Source organism: Malaclemys terrapin, chromosome 2, assembly GCF_027887155.1.
Source record: "Malaclemys terrapin pileata isolate rMalTer1 chromosome 2, rMalTer1.hap1, whole genome shotgun sequence".
NCBI classification, from domain to species: Eukaryota; Metazoa; Chordata; order Testudines; family Emydidae; genus Malaclemys; species Malaclemys terrapin.
In genome coordinates this window covers 239,037,201-239,062,635 of record NC_071506.1, presented here as the reverse complement: position 1 = coordinate 239,062,635, position 25,435 = coordinate 239,037,201, and the positions used below count along the sequence as shown (strand labels likewise).

General features: G+C 42.6%; 1 protein-coding gene across 3 annotated transcripts in view; it reads left to right on the top strand.

Annotated features, from left to right (window-relative positions):
• The window catches only part of DYNC1I1 (dynein cytoplasmic 1 intermediate chain 1), a 252,896-nt gene extending 227,704 nt beyond the window's left edge, over positions 1-25,192 (top strand). For all 3 annotated transcript variants that reach the window (XM_054020391.1, XM_054020390.1, XM_054020389.1), the window contains one exon: positions 24,277-25,192. In XM_054020391.1, the coding sequence (XP_053876366.1) occupies positions 24,277-24,387 (111 nt within the window). In that variant the 3' untranslated portion in view covers positions 24,388-25,192. The remainder of the gene's footprint in view (positions 1-24,276) is intronic.
• Positions 25,193-25,435: the final 243 nt, after the last annotated feature.

Below are 25,435 nucleotides of genomic sequence, written 5' to 3'. Positions count from 1 at the left end.
AGTAACTCATATTTTGTGACCCGCTCCACTTTATCTACTGATACAGATTTTTCTCATCATGACATGCAAAGCACCAGTCAGTATCCCTGACACCATTGCCTGAATATTTACAGTGGCTCCAACAACAGAAAACTGAGAGGTGGTGGTTTGGGGGTTAGCAGATGCATATGTGGTGTGAAATAGCAGGATAAATATTCCATGTTTTAAGGCTGTTTTCAATTTCCCCTACTACATACTACAAAAACTAAGCTGAAGTATGTTGTGCATGGATGGAGCCTGTCTCTTTGTTGATGAATGCAGCATGAAATGTTCAGCCTGCATTACAATTCTTTGGAATAGTCAAGGGTGAATCTCTGAGCAATCAGCCTTTATGTAGAGAATTTGTTTTTCATCATTATCTGTGATAGGATACTGGGGTATCCATCTCTACACAGTAGGGAAACATTACAGAATACATTGAGTATTATCTGTAACTCACATAAAGTGATTTTATGGCCCAGAGCAAAATTGCTTGAGCATGACTCATATTTTTGGATTGAATATGCTCTTGCAGGAGGTGCCTTTCCTTACAAATGGCTGCTGAAACTTCTTGCTATATAATTTCTAAATTGTCTAAAGTTATTACACTTAAATTTCCACTGCAGTGCTGGCAGGGCAGGCTGTTTTATTTATTTATTATTTTTGTATTATTTCTCTGAAATGATGGGTTTTTTTCCTTTCTAAGTGATATGACAGACTGTTGCAATATTTGCAATGACAATATAGTCTGGTCTTGTCTATTGTCTAGAGTCTAGACAGGCTATAGAAATGTCTCTTTGACTTATCATACACCAAACCATTCATAAGGTTGTTTCTCCTGCAAGATTAATCACAAGAAAATGGACTTTATCCAGAGGGAGTAATATTTACATTTTTTCTCTTTTTTTCTGCATAATCAGAAAAATCCTACCTGCAAAATAAACCACAGGGATATACTCCTCATGAAAGATAAAGGCATACTTATATTACTTGCAAAAAACGAGTAATCAGTATTCATCTCTGAGAGTCCAGATCAGTATTGTATAATGAAGACCAGTGATACTCAGACCTCAGTGGTTCAGGAGCCAAATTAGCGATCAACATTACCCAAAAAAGCCACAGTAGTGTGAATTCATTGTTTCATTCAGTATCGTTTTCCTCATTTTACATATGGGGAAATGGAGGAACAACGAGGATTCTGCCCCCCACGATTGCTGCCTCGTTGATTCCCATTTCTCTTTTTAAAAAAGGGTTCAAGGGGTTAGTGATACCCTAGCAGGGCAACTTCTATCATTACTAAGAGTTACTAGAGCTAGCCTAAGTCAGATGCAGACACACGCACCAATCAGAGTGCCAGTTTAAATCACTAATAGGGATGCATCCTGGTGGCCCTGAGAACAGAAGTTGAAGATAGTGAATAACAGCAGTTTAACTTATTACACCCCCATGTCAGTTCATAAAGAGCCCTCTTAAAAGTAATTCAGATGTAGGTACACTTAGGCAGGGCCGGTGCAACCATTTAGGTGACCTAGGCGGTCGCCTAGGGCACTAGGATTTGGGGGGCGCCATTTTCTTCAGCAGCGATCGTGGCGGCCGGATCTTCGGCCGCCCAGATCGCCGCTGGCATTTAGGCGGAGGGAGCTGGGGCAGTGGAGCGCGGGGAGGGCTGCCTGCAGCAAGGGGGGGGCGGCATGCAGGGGAACTCCCTACCCCAACTCACCCCTGCCCTGCCTCCTCCCCGAGTACCCCCCCCGCGGCAGCTCCTCCCCTTCGCCCTGAGGCGCCCCTCCTGAGGCACCTCCTCCGCAGCAGCTTCCCACCCTGAGGCACCCCCCCCGCCCCAGCTCACCACTGCCCCGCCTCTTACCCAAGCACGCCATCGCTGCTTCACTTCTCCCGCCTCCCAGGCTTGCGGCACCAATCAGCTTAGGCGCCGCAAGCCTGGGAGGCGGGAGAAGTGAAGCAGCGACGGCATGCTCGGGGAGGAGCCGGGGCAGGGGTGAGCTCCCGCGAGGGGGGGGGTGCCTCATGGTGGGGGGTGGGAAGCTGCCGCAGGGGGGGTGCCTCAGGGTGGAGGGGGGGAGCTGCCGTGGGGGGGGGTGCGCCTCGGGGGGGTGGGGTGGGGTGGGGCGCAAGGTGGAAGTTTCGCCTAGGGCGCGAAACATCCTTCCACCGGCCCTGCATTTAAGGCTTGATCTAACTCCTGTTGAAGTCAACGACATTATTGGATCAAGCCCTTAAGAAGGGCCTGATGCAGGAAAACATGTTTGCAACCTTGTCAGTGGTGCAAACTGTAGCAAACCATGGACCCTGACTTCCTGGCAGATTGCCTTATCCAGAAGTATAATGAAGCTTGCTGAAGAAAGACAATACAGTAGGGAAAAGCATATTGAGGCTAGGAGCTCACTGCCTGGCCGTTCCAGTCCTGTCCCTCCTTTCCTAGCTGTTCCCTCCTTTCCTTTCCCTTCATCTCTCCTCACCCTGCCACACAGAGCATGGGAGTGCAAATAACCTCAAGGCTGGAAAAAATGCCCCTTGTGACACCCTCAACTGGGAGGAGTCACTAAACTCCAACGTAAGGGCAAAGTGTTTAGAAAGCAAAACTGACAATCTTACCAGAACCCACTAATTCTATACTTATTGGACTATCTAATTCTAATCTAAACTCCTCTTTCCCTCACACTGCCTGGATGGATCGTCCACTCTAAGTCTAGATATTTATTCCTCACTGAGCATCTGAGTGTCTGTGTTAGGGATCATTCCTGCACCAGTGTAGTCAGTGGGAGCTTTGCTATTGCTTTGAATGGGAACAGGCCCTTAATCCAGAAGTATAATGAAGCTTGCTGAAGAAAGACAATACAGTAGGGAAAAGCATATTGAGGCTAGGAGCACTGTCTCCATTGCAGGAGTGCTCCTCAGCAGCTTTCCTCTTTTCTTCAGCATATCATGGACAAGAGGGGCCTCCCCTCTTGTGCTATGGCCTATTGGGACATGCCCTCCCTGCCCATCTTCTTAAATTGTCTCAGTCCAAGTGGGTTCCGCATGGCTCCTCTCTTCTTTTTCAGTGGCTGACTTCTGAAACAGAGCTGTTAGCAGAGAAATCTGGATTTTTTGAGGCCATGGGCCCTTTAAAATTCACCCCTAACTATAGTGAGTCATAATCAGCATCCATTAGTGCCAGGGCACCCTGTGCTCTGAAGTAGAAAGCGTCTCTAGGATTACATTGCTCAGAAGGCAGCAGGCCGCGTTGCAGAGATCCTACATATATTCAGCAAAAATAGTCAGATACCATATTTTTCATATTTGCCCAGTCTTTAAAACCTACCCTATTCTTCTCCTTGTTACATTCCAGGTACAGTAACTCCCCACTTAATGTCCTCTCGCTTAATGTGGTTTCGATCTTACGTCCCTGCTCCATTACAGAACATGCTCGTTTAAAGTTGTTAAATGTCGTTTGGCTGCCTGCTTTGTCCACGGCTGGGGAACACACCCCACCCAGCGCCACCCGACCTCTGGCGGACCCCGCTGATCAGCACCATTCCCCTACTCCCCCGCCTCCTTCCCGCAGCAGTCAGCTGTTTTGCGGCATTCAGGAGGCTAGGGGGAGTAGCAAGGACGTGGCGCACAGCCTCTCCCTCCCTCTCCTGCCTCCTGAACGCCGCAAACCAGCTGATTGCTGCGGGCAGGAGGCAGGGGAGGGAGTGGGGAGGCTGTGCACCGGGTCTTCACTCCTCCCCCCAGCCTCCTGAATGCCGTAAGACAGCTGATTGCCGTGGTCAGGAGGCAGGGGGAGCAGGGGGAAGGCGCTGATCTGCGGGGTCCACCGGCGGGCAGGAGGCACTGGTGGGGGGGAGGCATAGGGGAGCTGATAGGGGTGCTGCCAGACTGTTTAATACCTGTATTAAATTGCTTGTTTAAAATGTATATAATGTCTTTTGTCTGGCAAAAAAAAATTTCCCTGGAACCTAGCCCCCACCATTTACATTCATTCTTATGGGGAAATTGGATTCGCTAAACATCGTTTCGCTTAAAGTCACATTTTTCAGGAACATAACTACAACGTTAAGTGAAGAGTTACTGTGCTACTTTTGATTGGCCATAACGTTCCTAAATGGTGGTTTCTTGTGCCCAGAGTTCAAGAAGGATGTTAATAAATTGGAGAAGGTTCAGAGAAGAGCCACGAGAATGATTAAAGGATTAGAAAACCTGCCTTATTAGTGATAGACTCAAGGAACTCCATCTATTTGTCTTAACAAAAAAGAAGGTTAAGGGGTGACTTGATTGGTCTGTAAGACATGGGGTAGAAATATTTAATAAATGGGCTTTTCAGTCTAGCGTAGAAAGGCATATGGCTTTCACGATGCAATGGCTGGAAGTTGAAGCTAGGCCAATTCAGGCTGGCAATAAGATGTAAATTTTTGACAGTGAGAGTGATTAACCATTGGAAGAGTTTACCAAGGGTCCTAGTGGATTCGCTATCACTGAAAATTTTTAAATCAAGATTGGATGTTTTTCTAAAAGATCTGCCCAAGGAATTATTTTGGGGAAGTTCTATGGCCTGTGTTATACAGGAGGTCAGACTAGGTGATCACAATGTCTCTTCTGACCTTGGAATCTATGAATCTGTGAACTGAAAAAAGAAGATATGTTGAGTTGAACAACATCATCCAAAAGCACAATAATGTTTAAAATCATATTTCATAAAATAATAAAGTCCACTTTTCCTACACAAATGAACTGGGACACAAAACTGACATGACAAGCTTGGGACAGAGCAGGAAATCTATTCGGATATCAAATGAAAGTGATGAGGTTCTTATCTTGTTAGTTCCATCACTGTTTTTATTCTCTTCTAGAGAGCAGTAGAATTTGCATCTGTGATTTCTAATTAAAATATATGGTGTTTAGAAATAGCCTCATATGGCCTATCTGCAAACATCAGATCTAGGGCCCAAACCAGCATTCCAGTCAGAATTCCCTTTGAGATCATGGGTGTTTTGCCTGAGTAAGGACTTTAGGATAAGGCCCTTTTGTTTCGACAGGTCATCAATCCATGATCTTTATGACATCACAAGTGCAGAAACATGGGTGATGAGACAGAGCCCATGACCTCTGAGTTAAAAATAATGCGGATATTTTCAGTTAAACCAGATCATGTTATCTTTTACAGTACGTACTTTTAGTTGTTTGATTTCGGCATCGTGTCTGAAAATAACTGAACACATTTATTTTCACAGTGAGGGGTCTATTTTCTCCTCCATGCTTGTGTTTTACGCCCATTAGCATTAATGGGAGTCATGCACATGCTTCCAGGGGAGAATAGACTTAAATAATCCATATATATGTGCACATGTGTGGTGGTTTGTGAGAACAACTTGTAGATCAGTAGCTGATGGCTTAAAAAATTGAGGGGGAAAAAGCAGATTGTTTCAGTGTGACGGGATCTGAAACTTATTTAATTTAGTCAGAGAATATAAACAATCATTGTTATGAATGCTAGTTTCTGTTAGATTGGAATATATTCACTTCCACAAGACTTATAATTGTGATATATTAATTTAAAAAGACTATATGTAAAATGTACCGTGAATCAATTTAGCTTCTGTAGTCTTACGGCTTCTTTACTCAGTAGCCAGGGCTGTACGTGGTAACAGTTGATTTTAGAACATGGACCATTGACTGTAGATTTATTAACATGGCCCGATGATTGATTGATAGACCTAACTAGATATATTTTATAGAAAACTTGCTTCCATTGTGATATTACACAGACGCTGCTGTCATAAATATTCTCTATCAGCCATGTTTGCTGCTTATCTGAGTTGAGTTAGAATGTTGTTTGTAGCAGCTTCTCTTCCACCATTTCTTTTTTCCGTTAATCCTTTCGGGGCAGATTTTGTTTGCGGTGTGGGGAAATATATGGAGATATACCTATCTCATAGAGTTGGAAGGGACCTTGAAAGGTCATCAAGGCCAGTCCCCTGCCTTCACTAGCAGGACCAACTACTGATTTTGCCCCAGATCCCTAAATGGCCCCTTAAAGATTAAACTCACAACCCTAGGTTTAGCAGGCCAATGCTCAAACCACTGAGCTATCCCTCCCTGGGAAATAGCTATAACTTTCAAATCAATAATCTGTTAGTTGATGGTAGTAAAATATAGAACTTGAAAAAAAGAGAAAAAGTGTTTTCAACACAAGGAGAGAAATTATGATCTAAAAGAGTGTTCGAAGTCGTAATTTAAAGGGGCCTATTATCACATATGACTTGTTTCATTAGACTAATTAACTAATGGAAATATCAGTGGTTTTTTGCAGGGTTATCAGACAGGTTAGTGTTAGGGTCAGTAGCAATCAGGGTCCAACTGGAGAAAAGTAAGACATGATATTCCCCAGACTCCACCCACAAACCAAGTTCCACCCCGTGGAGACACCAAAAAGAGAAATCATTCACAGTAAACAGTGCAGATCTTCATAAAAAGATAATCTCGCTGCTTTCTTGCATGCTTTGATTAACAGTGGTGATATTTAAATCATATTTGTTACATTTCAGCATTAACTTCTGATTGAGATAAAAGGAGCAATTCACATCTCTTTCAGCGCTGCTGTTTCAGGTTTTCTTCAGACTCAGGAATTCATTGTGGCCAAGGCTGGCTTTAGGCCGATTCCACCGATTCCCCGGAATTGGGCCCCGTGCCTTAGGCGCCTTTAAAAAATTTGTTTTTACTCACCCGGCGGCGGTCCGCTCCGGGTCTTTGGTGGCACTTTGGCGGCGGGGGGTCTGCTCTGGGTCTTTGGGCATTTTGGCGGTGTGGGTGGTCCTTCAGTGCCGCGGAAGAGGCGGAGCGGACCCCACACCGCCGAAGTGCTGCCGAAGACCCAGACCCCCGCCGGGTATTCGAATCGGGCCCCGCAGGTCTTAAAGCCGGCCTTGATTGTGGCATTGGTTTTAAAAATGAAGCAAATCTTAGATTCTGGAATTCAAGAATGCAGCTACCAGAAAAAAAAAAGTACCAGTTCACCCAGATAAATCAGTCCAGTTCAGTCCCAAGCTATGACCCAGACTGGCTCCTGGGAAAAATTCTGAAGAACCATTTTAATTCCCCCCCAGTGTTGTAATGTAATTGGAGGCTTAAAAATAAAGGGGGGGGGGGCTCATAGAGGAAGAAAAGACAGGATACAACAAATGCATGCTTTTCATATGGCTTACACTTAGGCAATGATCATTTGCTTTATATGAAAAAGTGAGAGAACAGCTTTCCATCCCATGCCTACTCATTTGTATTTTGAATAGAAATAGTTGCACCAGTGACTGATGTATCCAGTGTTCACAAAGGTATTTTTGAAGTAGCTAAAATAAGAACTCCCTAATGAAAAAAATGCACTGGTTTGAAATGAGTCAGTTTAATTACTGTGTTTTATGAAAGCCATTACCCATTGCTGATTACTAGAGTGATAAAATCTTTAAGCTTTGGTAGTCTCCATAGGGGGTGAGCTGATCTAAGTAACGCAGAGTCCAGTCATTATCACCCAATACTTGTGTTTCTCATTACAATATTCATTACCTTAGGTTACTTGGGATGCACTGGGGTGTTTCCCCAGTGGCAAAATAACACTATATTAAGTTAAAACTTAACATTTAAATCTGTTTTCCAGTTTCAAATCGGGCTTATCTGTATCTGTTCACTTATGTGCGAGTATATATGGGAGTAATGTCCACATCTTAAATGGTAAAAGAATGTGATTTATCTTGTACCTTCAATCTCTCTCTTTCCTTCATCTGCATAGTTTTTGAGAGCTTCACACTCATTCATGGATTATGTTCTTATAACACCCCTCTGAGCTAGGGAAATATTCTAATTTTATACATGGGAAACTGAGGCACAGGGTAGCTTAAGTGATTGGCTCAAAGGCACACAAGAAATATATAGTTGGACTGGGAACTGAACCTAGATACCCTCAGTGCCAGTCCAGTGCCCCATCCACTAGACCGTGTTTCCCTTCCTCTTCCAGATTTGTCCTTTTTACTGCTCCACCTGCACTCTGCCCTGCCGACTCACGTCCATTGCAGACTCCTCCTAGCGTTCTAAACCTTTGAGGAGCTTCAAACAGCTGCCATTGTTTTCAAGGTGATCTGCCAAAGGCTTTTTTAAAACCCAGAATTGTATTTATATCAGCATAGGTGCTGGAACTGGGGTGCTCCCGCACCCCTGACTCAAAGTGTTTTCCATCATATACAGGGTTTACAGATTGGCTAAATGAGTCTCAGCACCCCCACTGTACAAATTGTTCCAGCGCCCCGTATATCAGTTTTTGTTTCTTTAAAAGACTTGAAATTTGTATGCATGGAGATTTCTAACAATAATGACTGTTTATTTACCATATAAATATGAGGAATGTTAATTCTTACTTGCCTGGTTATGTTGGAGGACTCCTTGGGAGTCTCAGGAAATGTGTTAGGTGAGCTTTATGCCTAACTGGCAGGAAGGGAGTTGGAATCTCTAAGAAAGATATCCTTTCTCTCAAACGTTAGCTAGGTATTGGAGTTAGAGACATTAACAAAAACATCCACAAATTCAGGTTTTAAAGAGTCGGATTAAAAGCCCTTTGACTCTCAATTGCTCAGCTTTCAGTCTCTTATGATGTAACTTGTCACCACTTCTCCAAATGTAACATATCACTAGGTCACCCAAGAGTTTGCCAGGGGAGACAAGACTTGGATTTCTATAATGAAACAAGAAGACATCCCCTAGTCCTTTTGCTATATGATAAAGAAGCAAAAAAGGCTCAACTCCAAGTGTTTTTGTTATTGTGTCACATTTAAAACAGCCTCATGGTTCCTATTTTCCCCACAAAGACCCAGATCCTCCCCTGTGGAGAGGGAGAGCAAACAAACCACATGTGACAGATGTTAATCATGTAGCTTATTGCACTGCTAGTAGGTGCTCAGATTCTGTGGGAGAATAGATGAGGGGGTCATCCTATCCCCCATGGTAAAACCTGCAGGAGGAAGAGCAAGGTCACAGATACCCTCCCACATCACCCAGCCTGGGGGTGAAGGGTAGGGGAGAAGATATGCCCCCTTGCAGAAAAGGCAGTGGGGCTGGCTACAAACCTGACACATCCCTTTCTCTGGAGGCTCTGTGTATTTGTACTAGCTCAGGCCCCAGTGGTGGCTCCCCAGCTGTGGCTGCCCTGAAATCCTGTGGGGAGGCTCTGTGGAAAAAATAATGCAGTCCCAGGCTTTCCTGAGTAAAGGAGGTACAATGTTTCCCAGTTTCCAGTCCCTCAGCACTGACTCTGGGTGAGTTGTATTAAATATAGCAGAGCAGCCGAATGCTGACAGTGAAAACATGCACCTTTAAATAATCAATTAGTGTACAGGAATAAAAAAAATTCACAGGAAGATTCTCGCCTCCCTCCCCCCTCCTCCCCTCCCGGTTGTAAAAACCATTGTGAATGTATAGGCATAAGCCCTATTTTAAATGTTAGGTTTTAATCTAATATAGTGTTGTTCCACTAGGAAAACCCACCAATGCTTACGAGAAGACTGGGTAAATGTGCATAGCTCGTATGTAATGCAGAGTATCAATGGGAAAATACTTCATGCTGAATTCACTTAAATATATGTTAGTATGTGTGCAGTGTATTCATGCACTCTCATTATGGGGATAAATGCTTCATGGAGATAAACCTTCTGATAGAAGAGTTAGTTTGTATGATTAATCTTCTGTGTTTTCAACCTGCCACATTCAACAGCAATTTGGGTTCTGAGGGAGTCCTTAATTATGGTGTTAATTACTTAATTAGTTATGGTTTGCAAAATTATGTTACATTTAATAGTACAAAGCTATTGAATTCATGATTTAGAAGAAGAGCCATTTAGCTTAAAAATCACAGCTGAGGATGCAGAGACATTCGGGGCCTTACACTACCCAGCAGCTAAGGTTGCACATCTGAAGTTTAATTTTTCTGTCTGATAGGTTGTGTCCGGCTGACTGGAGTGGCTCATGACCATGAGTGCCAACCTCAGGGCAGACTGTCAAGAAGCAGGGCAAAAACTCCAAACTGTTGGGTGTTCTATAGTTAGATATCACCAACCCAGGAACGAGTGTGAACTCCTAAAGCACTATAACAGTCTTACACGGAGTCACAGACAGTCCCCTTGGGATTCCAGTTTATCTTGCCACCCAGGCAAGCTGGACTTTATGATAGATGGTTCCTTACCCCAAAACTCACAACAATAATGAGGTTACTCCCAATCCCAAAGGATGAGTCACTTACCCCAGGTCAATTGTACTGAGATCTCAAAGCAAAGACAACACTTGTAGCCAATCCTGTAACAAACTCACTAAAGGTTTAGTAATTAGGAAAAAGAAATGAGACTTGTTTACAAGGTTAAAGCAGGTAAACACACACAAATGAGGCACTATCTTGAATTCTAAAGGTAATAGAAGCTTCCATAATAAGCAAGCCTTTATGTCCTTTAGGGCTAACCCAAGCCAAGCAGCTTGGGATTCTCTTGCTTATGTTTAGGAATCTTTGTCCAAACAGCATAAAGACACAAATTTCTCCTTAACCGGAATTTTTATGTCCTTCTCCCAGAATTCAAGCTGAGATGGGACATGGGCTTGTGCACATACCCTCTTCAGGGTGTGTGTGGGCGGGAGCAATTCAACAAAGTCTGTTGTCCAGAATGGCTTGTCTGAGTCGGTAGACCTTCTGTTGGGGAGGAGATAACACCTCTTGTGGTAAACTAGCACTTCACACTTGGTAATGCTTCTCCCTGACTGTGAGGAAATTACAAACTTGGCAAACCTTTTTGTAGTTACAGAGCAAACATTACCTTATAACATGCGATACAGGTATTATACATAAGATTAATACATGCAGCATCCTACAAGCATCCTATAAAATCTGAACACTAAATACATTCTTATAACTCTCATATTTATTTCAACAATACTACCACACAGGTGAGCAGACTGGTTTCCGGCTATGCATTTGTCAATGTTCAGTGAGGCCCAGGGCCTTGGCCTGAGCTGGCACTCCACCTGCCAGCGCCACAGGCTGTATTGTATTGGTGTGTGTTCGGTGTCTATATAGTGTACTTTGAAGAACAGCAGTGTGTCTTTAAAACAAAAATCAGCTACTTCATGGTGATGCTTTCAAAGAAATGAAATCTAGGAAATTGCAGCAGTTCTCATGCAAACCCAAAGTACTGCACACCTAATAGGCTGGGTTTGTTTGTGACAGTAGAACTCATTTGCAGACCCCTGTCAGGTGAGAGTCCACTGAAAGCTGAGAAGTGGTGGAAAAAGCCTCCACAATCCCTGTTCAACTAGGAACCCTAGACTGAGCCATAGATTCATAGACTATAAGGGACCGTTGTAGTCTGACCGCTTGCATAATGCAGGCCATAGAACTTCCCCAAAATAATTTCTGTTTAAGATGGAGCAGTTAGAAAAACATCCAATCTTGATTTCAAAATTTCTGGTGATGGAGAATCCCCCAGAACCTTTGGGTAAATTGTTCCAATGGTTAATTACGCTCACAGTTAATGTGCCTGGAGGCTGGACAGCAGGGAAGGACAGCGCTTGCCTGGAGTGGGATGGGGCCAGGCCAGCCAGTAGATGCATGATTAATTTCTTTATCTAGGTGGCCTTGGCCTGAATTTCAAGCTGCTCTCCTCTAGTAGAACCCCAGCGGCAAATCCTCTTTCCATTGCAGCTGTCCCTGTTGGCACAGAGGGTGATATTTACATCCCTAATGGCCCATTGAGTTGAATCTCCAGAATGGGTGACTCCAAGCATTCAAAAATCCTGTCAGCCCTCCCTCGTCCAAAATCATGAGATTTTAAAAAAATAATAGCTGTTGGGGTTTATTTGGTTTCTGGTTTTGAGCCCTTTGGATTCACATTTTTCAAGCTTTCCTCTGCAACCCTGAGGATTAGAAACATCCTTTTTTAAATGAATGTTGTGGAATCTCCGTCTCTGGAGATATTTAAGAGTAGGTTAGATAAATGTCTATCAGGGATGGTCTAGACAGTATTTGGTCCTGCCATGCGGGCAGGGGACTGGACTCGATGACCTCTCGAGGTCCCTTCCAGTCCTATAATCTATGAATCTATGAATCTATGAATCCTAATGAGCTTTACATGAATGCTGAGAGTTACGTGGCTTCAGGATTTGTGACTTCAAGAAAAAACACTAAATATCCTGAGTCTTGCACTAAAATTGCAGCAGTTGGCAACACTGAAAAATTGGAATTGAACTGGAACTGAGGATCTTGTAGAAGACAGATGACGCTGTGATGTTGTCCCTCTTACACACATACTTAGTGACTGGCTATTAAACGTAATTAAAGTAGCCTCATATTAGATGCTGTATGTGTGTCTGTTTAGAGGGGAGAGGCCTAGTAAACTCTGAGCCTTCTCCCACTCCCATTGAAGACTTCCTAGATTTCAGGGGAAGCAAGTGCAGGTATGGAGAAAATAGCCCTGAAATAGGTGGCGAAAGCCCCACAGTTTCACTTGGGTCGACCTGCAAGCCTTATCCTCCACCTTTTGCATGTCAGAGCCCCCTTTACACTTATGCTCGATGGGCTCAGTAAGGGGGCTTGCCTTCTGTTAAATGCTGACAGCAGTTTGCACACCCTTCCCCTGCAAAATTAAACCAAGCAATGCACATGCTGGGAGCCCATTCCTGCAGGCACAATTCACCTGCTCCTTTACCCACGTGACTAGGCCCACTGACGTCATTGAGATTGTTTAGGTTCATATTAATTTAAAAATCAGGAGATTATAAGACAAGCCTGAGATTTAAAAAAAATGACCCAAGGGAACATTCCTACCTATAAGCCTATCTCCTAGTGGCTGTTCAACCCTTTTCTCCATAGCACAATAACTAATGCAGGATGTCAATGTGTTCATCATGTCACTTAAAAATAACAGAAGCGAATCCGTTTTAAACTACAGCTTGGAAGTTAATTTGTTTGAGACCTTGGATGTAAGATCTTTGTAAGTGTATATGGCAGACTTTGAACCAAAGCTATTATTATAGGTGCAGCTGGTGGGGCTGGCTATCGTTAATGTTGCCCGACACTTCTCAGTTTTCAATTGTTTATAACTTTACCAATTATTCAGGCTGAAATTTTCCATGCTTGGCACCTGTTTCAGGCTGAACTTTTTTGGAAAGATGGTTCAGCCATTTCCAAGCTTGAGATTAGGGGAAAGAACTTCATTTTGCCCAAGTTTAAAAAAAAAAAATATCACAGCTTCTTTTGTTGAAAAGCCCAAGTGTCTCCCTGCTTTAGAATAGCCATGCAGCAAGGGAGACCAATTTAGCAAGGCCAATTTAGCAAATTGTTGACTTGTCAGGGCTGTGTCTTTTTGTTGTTGTTGTTTTTGTGGAAAAACACACCTTTGGGGAAGAAATCCCTTGAAATTTGATGCAGGCTATTTTCTATAGGACCCCTGCCTCAGTTGTTGCAGAAGTTGGCAGGTGTGCAGTGAATGAGGCAAGAAGCTGCCCAAGAAGAAAGGATGGGCTCTTGGTTAAGGCATTTGAATACTGTTGTAGAGAACTGGGTTCCAGCCCTGCTTCTGTGGCATCATTCCTGTCTGAAGCTAGGCAAGTCATTTAAACCAAACTTTTCACAAGTCCTGAGTGCTCAAAGCCAGTGGTGGATTAATGCACGGGCCCACAGCCAAGTTGGGGGTCTTTGCAGGAGCGCCAGAACCTGTGTAAAAGTGGGGAGGCACGTGGCGGGTCTGGGGCTCTTACCACTGCCTGGCTCTGGCTTCCGGCCAGGTGAGGGGGCAGGGCCTTGTGGGGGAGAGGAGGAGCAGGGGAAGGGGCCCACTTCAGCCCCTCACTAGGAAGAGGCTGGCACCACTAGCAGGGGCTGCATTACACAGCAGGGGAGCTGATCAGCCCATTGCAAAGTGCAGCCCCTGTCGCTGCTGCTACGCCCATGTAACAAAGTGGGTGGGCATCGCCCTTGTGATTCCAGCAGCCCTGGGCCCCCATGACGTGGGGCGACCTAATGTTCTTTGTGCCTAGGGCCCCAATAAACCTTCATCTGCTCACAACTGCAGCTGAAGTCAATGGGAGCTGTGCTTTGAACATAGAAAGTGCTATATCAGGGGTAGGCAACCTATGGCACGGGTGCCGAAGGCGGCACGCAAGCTGATTTTCAGTGGCACTCACACTGCCCAGGTCCTGGCCACCGGTCCGGAGGCTCTGTATTTTAATTTAGTTTTAAATGAAGCTTCTTAAACATTTTAAAAACCTTATTTACTTTACATACAACAATAGTTTAGTTATATATTATAGACTTATAGAAAGAGACCTTCTAAAAATTTAAAATGTATTACTGGCACACGAAACCTTAAATTAGAGTGAATAAATGAAGACTCGGCACACGACTTCTGAAAGGTTGCCAACCCCTGTGCTCTATAGTGCTAAGTACTCTGAAAAAGCAGATGCTGGGCATGTCAAATTGAGTACACAAAGTTAATGGACACTTTTGATCTTAATATCTCCGTGTGTCAGTTAGGAATATAGGAATTGCCATTCTGGTTGAGACTGAGGTCCCTCCGGCCCAATATACTGTCTCAGACAGTGGCCAGCACCATTTGCTTCAGAGGAAAGTAGAAGAATCCTGCAGTAGAGATGTGGGATAATCTGCCTCCCATTTTAGGTTGCTCATTCCCAGTATATAAAATGAGGATAATATTACCTCATCTCATGGAGACGGTGAAAGTAAATTAATATTTGTGAAGCACTCAGATACTGAAATGTTGAGTGCCACAGAAAAGCCTTTAAGGACAGTAATATGAATAGAGTGAAGTAAATAAGACCTGGGGCCACGCATCGACCAGTGATGAGATAGCAAAATGTTGAATAGCTGCTAATTCAGTGAGCATCATCCAGCCCGTACACTGAATAAGACAGTGGTACTGTGGAGAAAATAGTGTGGGGTGTAATGTATTTATAGACCATAGCATAGTTCATATACACAAGGGGGCAATCGTAATACTGGCATTTCCTACCTTTCAAGTGCTTGGCTTTGCAACTTCAACACTCTTTTAACGTAGTTGTTTGTGTGTAACGTACGTATAGTTCACAGCCGATGTTTGAGTATTTCCTAGATGTTAGTGTTGCTTCAACAGGGCTATGTGTTAGACTGAGGAGTTTAAGTTTAAACAATCGGTATTCAAATGTTCAGTTTAAGGTCTAAGCCCTTTACAGAAAGAAAAAAATTGTTTTGATCATTAAGTCGTCACACAAAAACTAATTTTTTTTAAAAAGTTGTGTTTTATATCAAGAACAAAATGTACAATCAAATAATAACTTAAAAGATATTACTTCTGACTTACAGAAAGAAAATCAATAAGTTATATTCTATTTCTGTGGGAAGATAAAGGTTAAGTATTTTTGTTGTGTAATCTAATCTTTAATCCTTTTTTTTACTAGTACAGAACTAGTTAAATCAGCTCCTGCTGGAAGTAACTCATAGCAGACGTTAATCTAGATGAGGGCTAAGTAATGAACTTCACAGAAGGCTGGTGTGTACTGTGTCTGTGACACTAGACTGACGTCTGTGCGTAAAATAAATCCAGTATTTAGGCTGCTTATGGTATTTCAGTCCTTCAATTAAGTAAACAAATATATACAGAGCTACACTGGAGTGTATCCTTTGTGGTCTAAACACTATATTTTATTAAAATCATCTGCATGCAGTATGCTGGCTTTGAATTCTTGCCAGTGGTTTCATCCATTGTTAACAGTGATGCTAGGCTCTCCCAAGAGTTAAATACAGTGGTACTGTAGTTATGTGAAAAAAGGTGCCCTTGGTTACATTGGTGGCCATTTCACTGCGTATTACCTCCCACTTTGTTTCCATCCATGTGTGTGGCATAGGGAGTTGTCTGGAAAAATATAGACATTTTTCAATCATATTTTAAAATTGATTGAAAAAAAAAATCATAGGGAGTGGACTGGAAAAATATAGACCTTTTTCAAACACACACACATATACATATGCTTGAGAAAAATATCAAAGGCATTTTGCAACTGAGTTCAGTAGGGCAAGCACAGGGCCAAAATAGGTGGGGATGTGTGTGCATAGAAATGTTTGTATATGTAGATATTATTTTCGCTTTGACGTGCAGCATTGAAATCAGTGATAAAATACTTATTGACTGCATTTGGATCGGACTGGATGCCTTAGAGGGAATTATAACTGTCTGGACTTTTTAGTTCTAAATGTCTGGGCCTGATCCTGAAAATGCTACACTTCACATAGAATGCAGGATTGGAACAATAATTAGAAAAAAATTATCTAAAATATCTAGCTGGAACACTGTGTGTAATATTTACATTTTATCATCTTAATATTTTTCTCAGGGAACTCTATTCACAAAGTGTTTACAATGAATTCTTTTCAAGACAGCACTTCATTTTATATGATAATATGGATAGCATTCTATGTAGAACAAACAAAGTAATATTCTCTTGTGGTTAGAGGTTTGTTTTTTTTAAATGACTCCATCAAATTGAAAGATTATAATGATGCCGATAAATCACACAAAGTATTCATTCTGAAGCATACCATCTTAGTCATTATAACTATCTTACCATACTTATTGTATTTGACAAATCAAACTAAAATGAACCTGAATACTTTTCCTCATGTCTTAATTAGCCACTCTTCAAAATGTTTTAACCAGTCCTTTTCAAGCCAAGCATAATTTGGTCTGAAGTGGTTTAGAAATGAGAAAGCTGAATTGTGAATTTCAGTATAGTTTTAGTCCATGTTGGATCTGAGATTTTTGTAAAGAGAGCTCTTGTAGGAATAAAGGCAGAGAAGCAGGGAAAGACGCCAATAAAAACCCAACCACAACTCATAAACGATACTTTAAAATATTTTAAAATATAGGCCAGTTTCTGATCTCCATTACATGGTGAAAGTTTCTGCTTTCCTACCACGTAACTGAGATCAGAATCTGGCCCCTTAGATGCAAAAGACATCAAATAACTAATTACGTTCAGCACATACAGAAAGTAGCTTATATATTGTGGAGGGAAATGATCTTTTTAGGATTCTGTTTTTACACCTATGTGCAGGGGATGCAAGGACAGACACTGGAGAGACTTGCTCCAATGGGAGAAATGTATTCGGGAGGGCTAAATTCTCCTGTCAGAGACATCCTTGAACAGTTCAGCACCACAGCTAGCTGTGCACAAGCTCACTGTCCATGAACACAGGCAGTCCACAACAAAAGGCAGTTTGACTCTTAGCTTAGCCAACGAATGGCTGGTGCCACAGCTGGGAAAAAGGGCCGGATTAACCTTTTGTGGGCCCAGTGCCAAACTTATTTGTGGGCCCCCCATGGGGGCAATGGAGCATGGTGTGGAGGGGTTGGTCCTCAGAGTGAGGGGCCAGCCAGGGGTAACATGGCACGGCAGGGGAGGCCCCGCTCCACCCAGCCCAGTGCGAGGGCACTATTTACAAACCAGCAGTTGCCAGATGCACGATGGCCCACCTGGCCCTGTGCTGCCAGCGTGCCCCTTCCCTTCGGGGGTAGGCCCATGCCGTGCCATACAGCCCCCCTGCCCAACAGCGGAACTCCCCCCCCCAATTCCCTATGGCCAAAGCCCCCCCAGACCCTGCCACAAATGCACTGCCCAGCACCCTACACAGAACCCCCACTCCCTAGTGCCCCAACACACAGAGATCTTCCCCACCCCCTTACAGTGCAGCACCCCCCGCCCCGAGACCCTCGAGAGACCCACTCCCCCACACCCTGTCTCCCAGCCCCACTCATCGGCCCTGCTAGGCGGTGACTGTGTCTGCCAAGCTGAGCTGCCAGGGCGGGGAATAGCTCCGGCCCCTCGGAAGTGGCGCAATCAGCCAGGCCCAGGCTCCGTCAGGACCCACTTGCCTGGAGGTGCCCGGCCAAGTGCCCCTGCCCCCACTGCGCCCCCCGCAACTGGCCAAGATTGGCCAGGCTTCTGCATCAGTCCCAGGCAGCTCAGCTCCAGGGAGACAGGTGGGGCCCCACAGGTGATAGGAAGCAGAGACTGCCCGGAGCCGGAGGCAGAGAGAAGCCAGCAGGTGGGAACCAGGGAGTGGAGAGGGGCCCTTGACCAGACGGTGGGCAGGCTGAGAGGAGCAAGTGGGGGACAGGGCAGGGGGGGAGTCAGCGGGCTGGCGGGGTCTCAGGGCACAGTGCAAGCAGAGCAGGGCGGGGCCCCTTCTGAGCATAGGCCAGGCTCCATGGCGCCATTGTAAACCCAACACCACTGCGCATAGATTAAAGCATGAGATTTAATCATTTAAATTAAATGTAACTAGCAAACACAGGCCTCCATGTCCCCTGGAAAGTAGAAGGGATCTTGTTCCCACTGCTCCAGGGCAGGGGTGCGAAAGCTGGAAGTGCTGCCTGCATGGCATGCTCCTACCTGACGCTCCATAGGGACTCCACAGTGTTTAGCTTCCATGGCCAAGTGAAGGGGCAAGGAGTTGCCAGGTTCCCAGGCCCTGAACACCCTGGGCAAGGTGGCACAGGTTACAAGGTGTGCAGGAATTGGTGCTGATTTTTCCCCCAGCTATGGTTTTTGCTGTCTCTGATGTGAGGTTTTAAGTACTGCGATTGTCAAGGGAGTTCCTAGTAGCACAGCTCCTCTGCAGCCCACAGGACACATGAACACAGCTTGTTTTGGGGATATCTTGGGGAACCTTCATGTTTAGGGGGTGGAAGCTGTGGGGGTCAGCCATACATGGTGATGGGGAAATCCTCACCTTGGATGAAAGGATTAAAGAAACTCTGCAGGTGGATATGTGCAGTTTCCATTCTCCTACAATCAGAAGAGATTGTGGCATGTCAGAGAAGGGAAAGGAATGCCATATCTTTGCCTTCAGTCTGAGCCACGCTACCTTAGTAGTGCCACATTATTCGTTCTTGTCTTAAATTCCGTTCCGACTTACACTTTACCACCATGCTGCCTGAGGCCACTAGCCTGAGACACACGGATACAGATTTTCTTTGATTAGAATGAAACATAGGGGGATATAGGGTTAATGCTGGCACAAACTGCCTGAGATTGTGAGAGTAAAATCTTCTAAGTACAGGCAGAGCCACATTTATGCTGGTACAACTCCAAAATAGAGTGAATTTGGCTCACAGTGTTCTGAAATTACCTATCCACATCCCTGGTGACTCCATATTAGATGGGGCTGCTGCTAGTAAGTTACTGCATGCACCTCACAGCAGGAATCATTTTTTGCGGCTGAACTAGCTTTACTTTACATTGGTTTTGGAGACTAAGGAGTTGTAAGATGTTGTCCTGAAGAGACTTTGATTTTGTAAATTGTTTTTTTTTTGCTGACATAGAAGTGATCAGAATCCATCATCTACCACCATTCAATGTATGGAAACATCCCACCAATGCATGTTTTCTTGCTGAATCGAAGATGAAATTTAACTTAAACCTGTTTATCTGAAATCACAGTGGTAGAGCTGGTGGAAAAAATAATCCCTAAGGTTTGAGACACAGCTCAGTTGCTAAACAGCGGATAGAAACAGGTTGGAATCTTTATAGTCCATTTGATACATAGGTACATATCAGTCAAGCAGGGCTGGGTTTCAATAGGCTAAAAATAATGTAGGTTTATTTAGGTTACAGAAGTAGAAACAAGGAGTATTTTTCATCAGTGTTTCGTTTAGAAACAAAATGGTTTTTGTGATGCTGAAAGATGCATGCTATATATAGTAAGGAACTTATAGTTTGAGAAAAACAGAAAGGGCCAAGTATGGCCTCTTAGTTGAATGCCTGCACCCAAAAGCAAAATTTAATCCCAAATTCAACCGCATCAGATTATCTAAGGCCTGAGTCCTGCAAACAAGTAAGCACATGTGTAACTTTGCATACATGAGCAGTCTCATTACCTGTGTGCATAACATTAGACACATGCCTAAGTGTTTGTAGGACTGAGGCCTAAAGTCTCAAGTAGCTAAATCACCTTTGAAATATCTCTACCAATCTTTCAATACTTTAATGGGCAATGTATGACTAAATCCTTCGCACTCATTTGTAAATACCCAACTTCTGTTGTTAGTATTGCTAGCTGACCATTTATAAATGTAACATTATTGTTAGCTAGGCTAGAGTGAAGTAAAAAATTTAGTCAATTAAGTGCTCATAGGAGGTGCTTAGTTTATCATCATGAAGGAGCTAAGAACCTAGAGAGATACCATTTACTTTCTATTTCTGCTCACAAAATAGCCATAGGTTGATGGCAATTTATGCTAATATTTTTATTATCCAAATATACTCAGTGACTAGCATTTTTAGAAATTACTGTGTAATACACATGAATATTTGAACAATTTAGTGATGTTGCTTTGTTGTAAGTGGAGGGGGGGGCTCAGAAAATAGCAACAATTGTGAAATAGTTAATGATAAAAATCTTGTAGCTTTTCACAGAAAGTTGGCCATCTCTAGTTGTAATTGATCACATAAGCCACACGGTATTGCTTCTCTTACCTAATTTTTCTCTGGCTGTGTGTGCGTGTGTGTGAGAGAGAGCATTTCAAAATCAAATGCCACAGCCAACTATGACTTTTGTTTTGGTGCAAGTAAAACTCGATTGTTGGAACTTTTGTGGGAAATGACTGGAAAAGGGCTCTGTGCATGGCCCAAACAAATGCATTTAAAATGTGTATGGATATTTATGGGTGTTGTATGCATATTTTTCCAAGTCAATGTTGGTTTTGCAGATCTTCATTTTTAATCATTGTAGTTATTTGTTTATACAGCAACCAACCTTGTGGCCATCACTGTATAGAACAAACCCAAAGACATGGAGTGTAATTCTGGCTCCACTGTAGTCCATGGAAATGTTGCCATGGATTTCGATAGGGCTAGGATTTCAACCCTTTTCCCTACCGCTGTCCCTTTCCACTGTAAGGACATCACCCTGAAAACAGTTTTATTTGCAGGACTGGGCCCTAACATCAGACATGACTCTGTAAATGAAATGAACAGGCAATAAGTGGAGTGAGATGAAGGACAAAAGTTGTAGTAATAAGCTCATGTATCATTCTCATTTATGGCATGTGTACATCTGGATGGTTCCACCAACTTTTCTTTTATTTACTTTTGTATGGTAAATGTATGTACTTCAGTCCGTTTGGTTTGGGTTTTGGGAAGAGGTGATTTTGCAAATTTAAAAATAAGAGTCTGACCCTGTAAACACTTTTTGCTCAAGGTGGTGCTTACTTCTATGAGTAGTGAGAATTTGTACCAAAGTTGTTTTGACAGCCTGACATTTATTTATTCTATGGCCTGTGTTGTGCAGGAGGACAGACTAGATGGCGGGAGGGATAGCTCAGTGGTTTGAGCATTGGCCTGCTAAACCCAGGGTTGTGAGATCAATCCTTGAGGGGGGCCATTTAGGGATCGGGGGCAAAAATCTGTCTGGGGATTGGCTCTGCTTTGAGCAGGGGGTTGGACTAGATGACCTCCTGAAATCCCTTCCAACCCTGATATTCTATGATTATAATGGTCTGGCCTTACCCTCTATGAATGTATAATTTTTTTTATTAAAATTCATTATTGTCTTTATTTCTTTTCCAATGTAACTTTACCTATTCACTTCCTGACCTGTATGGTACAAAATAATGCTCTTTAGCTTGTTCAGTTAAGTTGCAACGTGGCTGTTACTCAAAAAGAAAAAAACATGGGGACAGAATTGTCCCTATTTCATTAGTTAATGTGTTTTAGTATGTATTTGGCTCTTTTCATATTTTGATGCAACATATTAATAACATTACACTATTATGCTCTGCAAGAAAATGAAACCCTTTATGACAGAAGCATCAGTAGGCAGTGGGTTCAGTGGCAAAGCTTTTAACAGCTGATCTGTGTAACACTGCAGCTGTATTAGGCTCTATTCTGATCTTATATCTGTGGGTATCGAATGTGACTTAGCTCGTAAAATCATCTCTTCTAGGGGAGTGTAGTCATGATCAAGCTTTCAGTGCTGATGTTTTTGCATCCTTCCTCCTTAGCTTTTATTTCTATTTCCTCCAATCATATATAGTATTTTCAAAGAGGGGAGATTTGTCTTTCAAATAAAAATAAGAATAAATCAATTTCTGTACATGCTTTCAGACAGCTAATTCAAGCTGCTACGTCTTGAGCACCGGACTCAATTCCTGAGTGCTTTCATAATACTAAAATCAAGGAGAAAATATGCAAAAAATGGATATTAGCGAGTCAGGGTTAAAAGTAGCAAAAATAGATTGTGAGCAAAGGCACACTGATCTATCATTCAGTACTATCATGAGCTGAGATAGCTTTCCTCGAAAGACTACTGCCAAAGAATACAAACTAAATAAATATTTAACCAAAGTCCAATAATCAAAATACATAGAAAAAGAATGATAGTTGTAAGCTCACTTTTCATACGGTAGCTGAATGGTTTGAATACGTGGATGTTTTTAAACTTCAGCATATTTTTCCAAATATTCAATGTTTAATTGCCTCCTGCCTTAGCGCCGGATCCAAAGCGGAAGAGGCTGGAAAGCCGCTCATTGACTCCAGTGAGATTTGGACCAGGCAGTAAGGCTTCACCCTGCACACACTTACACAGGTGATTAACTTTGACTGTGAAGGTCATCCACATGGGACTCCTACTCACATGCTTGCCCAATTGGGGCCTTGAACATTAGTACACAGAATATCCTTTTTTTCTCAACTTCCATTGATATTGATAATTGCCTGGGCATATTGAGAGACTGGTTAAGCGATTTGTCATCCAAAAAAATACCTGTTAAAGTTCTGCAATCTACTATTTCTAAACTAATGAAATCTACCTTAAGTGTGAATAATATTTGCCACTTAAAAAAAAAAAAAAGTAGTAAGCTCTCAGTTGAGCCTATATCAATTGCATATTGGACACTATAGACTGGATCCATTATGGGCTTACTTTTTCTTAGCCTGCAAAGTGTTCCTCGTGTAATGTGCATAAAACAGTAACTCAGTTTATTATATGCTAGCAGCCAACCTAGTGTTCCATACTGCTTCATGTCTTTAAATAGTTCCTTTTTCAGTACCAAAAGCTGCATTATGTCTGCAAACAGTTCCTTTTTCATGCTACCTTCCAGGGAAAGATCGCAAGCTTTAAGACAGCAGCAAATACATGCATGGTTAATTTAGACTCTTGTTGCCATTTTCCGGTATTTGAGTCAATAAAAATGTATGTTCAGGAAGTTGTTTTAATTTTTCCATGATTGTATCAATCCCGTTTTGCATTCTCGCTCAGGAACTGCAATGTTGGATCAAACTGGAAAGGTCTGCAGCATTATTTTGCTAGATCACTAAAACATTCTGTCTGGAAGTTTAGCTGTCTGGATTACATGTTCCTCTTGGAGCCTAATGTGTCTTCACTAAAACGATTAATACTATTAAATGGAAAAGAACATTGCATGATGACTTTAAAAATCAGATCAGTAAAGCAATATTTACTTGGTCTGCTTGAGCAGTTTAACATTTTTATGAGAATGTATTTCTTCTTATTGTAACTTATTTAACATTGAGGAGGGAAACTAAAGTAAGCATAATTTATTTAGATTAATACTTCCAATATCAATGAACTTTAGAACAGTAGAATTCTTTACCTAGAGACTGTATTATCATATGCACTTAGGACTACATTTTTAAAGGTAGTTAGGGGCCTAACTGCCATTGATTTCACCTAATTACCTTTACAAATCTGGGGCCTTGACCCCAATCGTGCATATAATTATACTCAGGAATAGTCTCATTGACTTCTTTGGATGACTCACCTTTGTAAAATTAAGCATGTGTGTAAACATTTGCAGGACCAAATTTTGCAGCCTTTTCTCAGACAAAAAATTCATTGATGTCAGATTAGCGCTTTACTCAGGTAAGGACTGGAGAAATGGGCTCTAAATGCAGCAATTATTTCCAACTGATTCTAAAGAGGGAGATGATAAAGTTGTCCTGAAAACAGGTCATTGCTTTACAACTGCAGAAGTAAACCACAGAGTTCTTTTGCGAGGGCCCCATGCTGCAGTCCTTAATCACACACAACTCACATTGACTCTAGAAGGAATTATACATGAGTCAAGCCCGCAGATTTGGGGCCTGAGATAATATCTTTGCACTGCGAAGTATTCTTATTGTGCATACCCACTTCACCCTTTCATTTCATTTATTTTCCAGCTCGCTGTTCCACACAATGACGAATGGACCCGTTTTGCTCGGACACTGGTTGAAATCCGTGCCAACAGAGCGGACAGTGAAGAGGAAGGGACTGTAGAATTGTCTGCCTAGAGAAAAGGAGGTTGCCACTGTTTGTCTAGCGCAGCATCTATTCCCTGTTGAGTATGCCAGTTTTCGGTGTCAAATCAGTATCGCTGTGGCTTTTGATGCCAGTGTCCCTGCCAGCATTGCTTAGAGAGCTCCATGTTAATCACACTGCGCTTTATACAAGGCTGAGAATCTCCAGAGCTGTTCTATACTTTATATTTCTGTCTGAAACGTAAGAAAGAAAAGACAAATCAAACCTTTATGGGTTTAGCTGTTGCCTTTTAACTACTTAGTAGCTTTATTTAATAGCTAGAAACCATGGTTAAACTTGTGCTCACATGCACTTCTGGCATAGTCCTATTAAATCCATATGAAGCCAGATATGATTATGTGCAGATGTGGTGTGCTTCATGATATGGGACTGGGCCAAAGACTTTAGATGTGGTGTTTCACATGGTGACTTACATTATGAATGGATGTACTATACAAAAGTTGCTGCTCCTTATTTATTGCGGTGTGCTGCATGGAACATATTTATTTGAAAGCATTAAAATAAATGATCCTAAAGCATGTGCATAATGAGAGCACTGCATTGTCTCTGTGCTGCTGTAGAGGCTACATTACCATTCAAATACTAAAGATGTAAAATCTATAAATATTTGTTTGAGTGGATGGAATGATTTTTTAAAAATGCCTATTACTTCTAGGCACTTTAACAATATTTCACGTACAGTTGGTCGTTGATACTTGTCATGGTAACACTAACAGGCTGACAAAGAATTGTGGTTCCTGAGTATGACACCAATATTGCCAATAAACTTATTCTGGAGCAACGTGGTTAATCCTTTTGGGCCAGCAGTACTCAGCATGACTTCTACGACCTCCATGACAAAATCGTAGCCTTAATCATGGCAGAGTAGGTGGTGGTAAAGGCTGATATTTCAGTGTCTAGATGGGCACATTATAAACACTTCAGAGCATGTTAAACATGGGACCTTGGCTATGCACTGGGAACATGTGACTTCCAAGAATTGCAGAATGTCATACAACTGCTATGGCAACCTTTGGCACA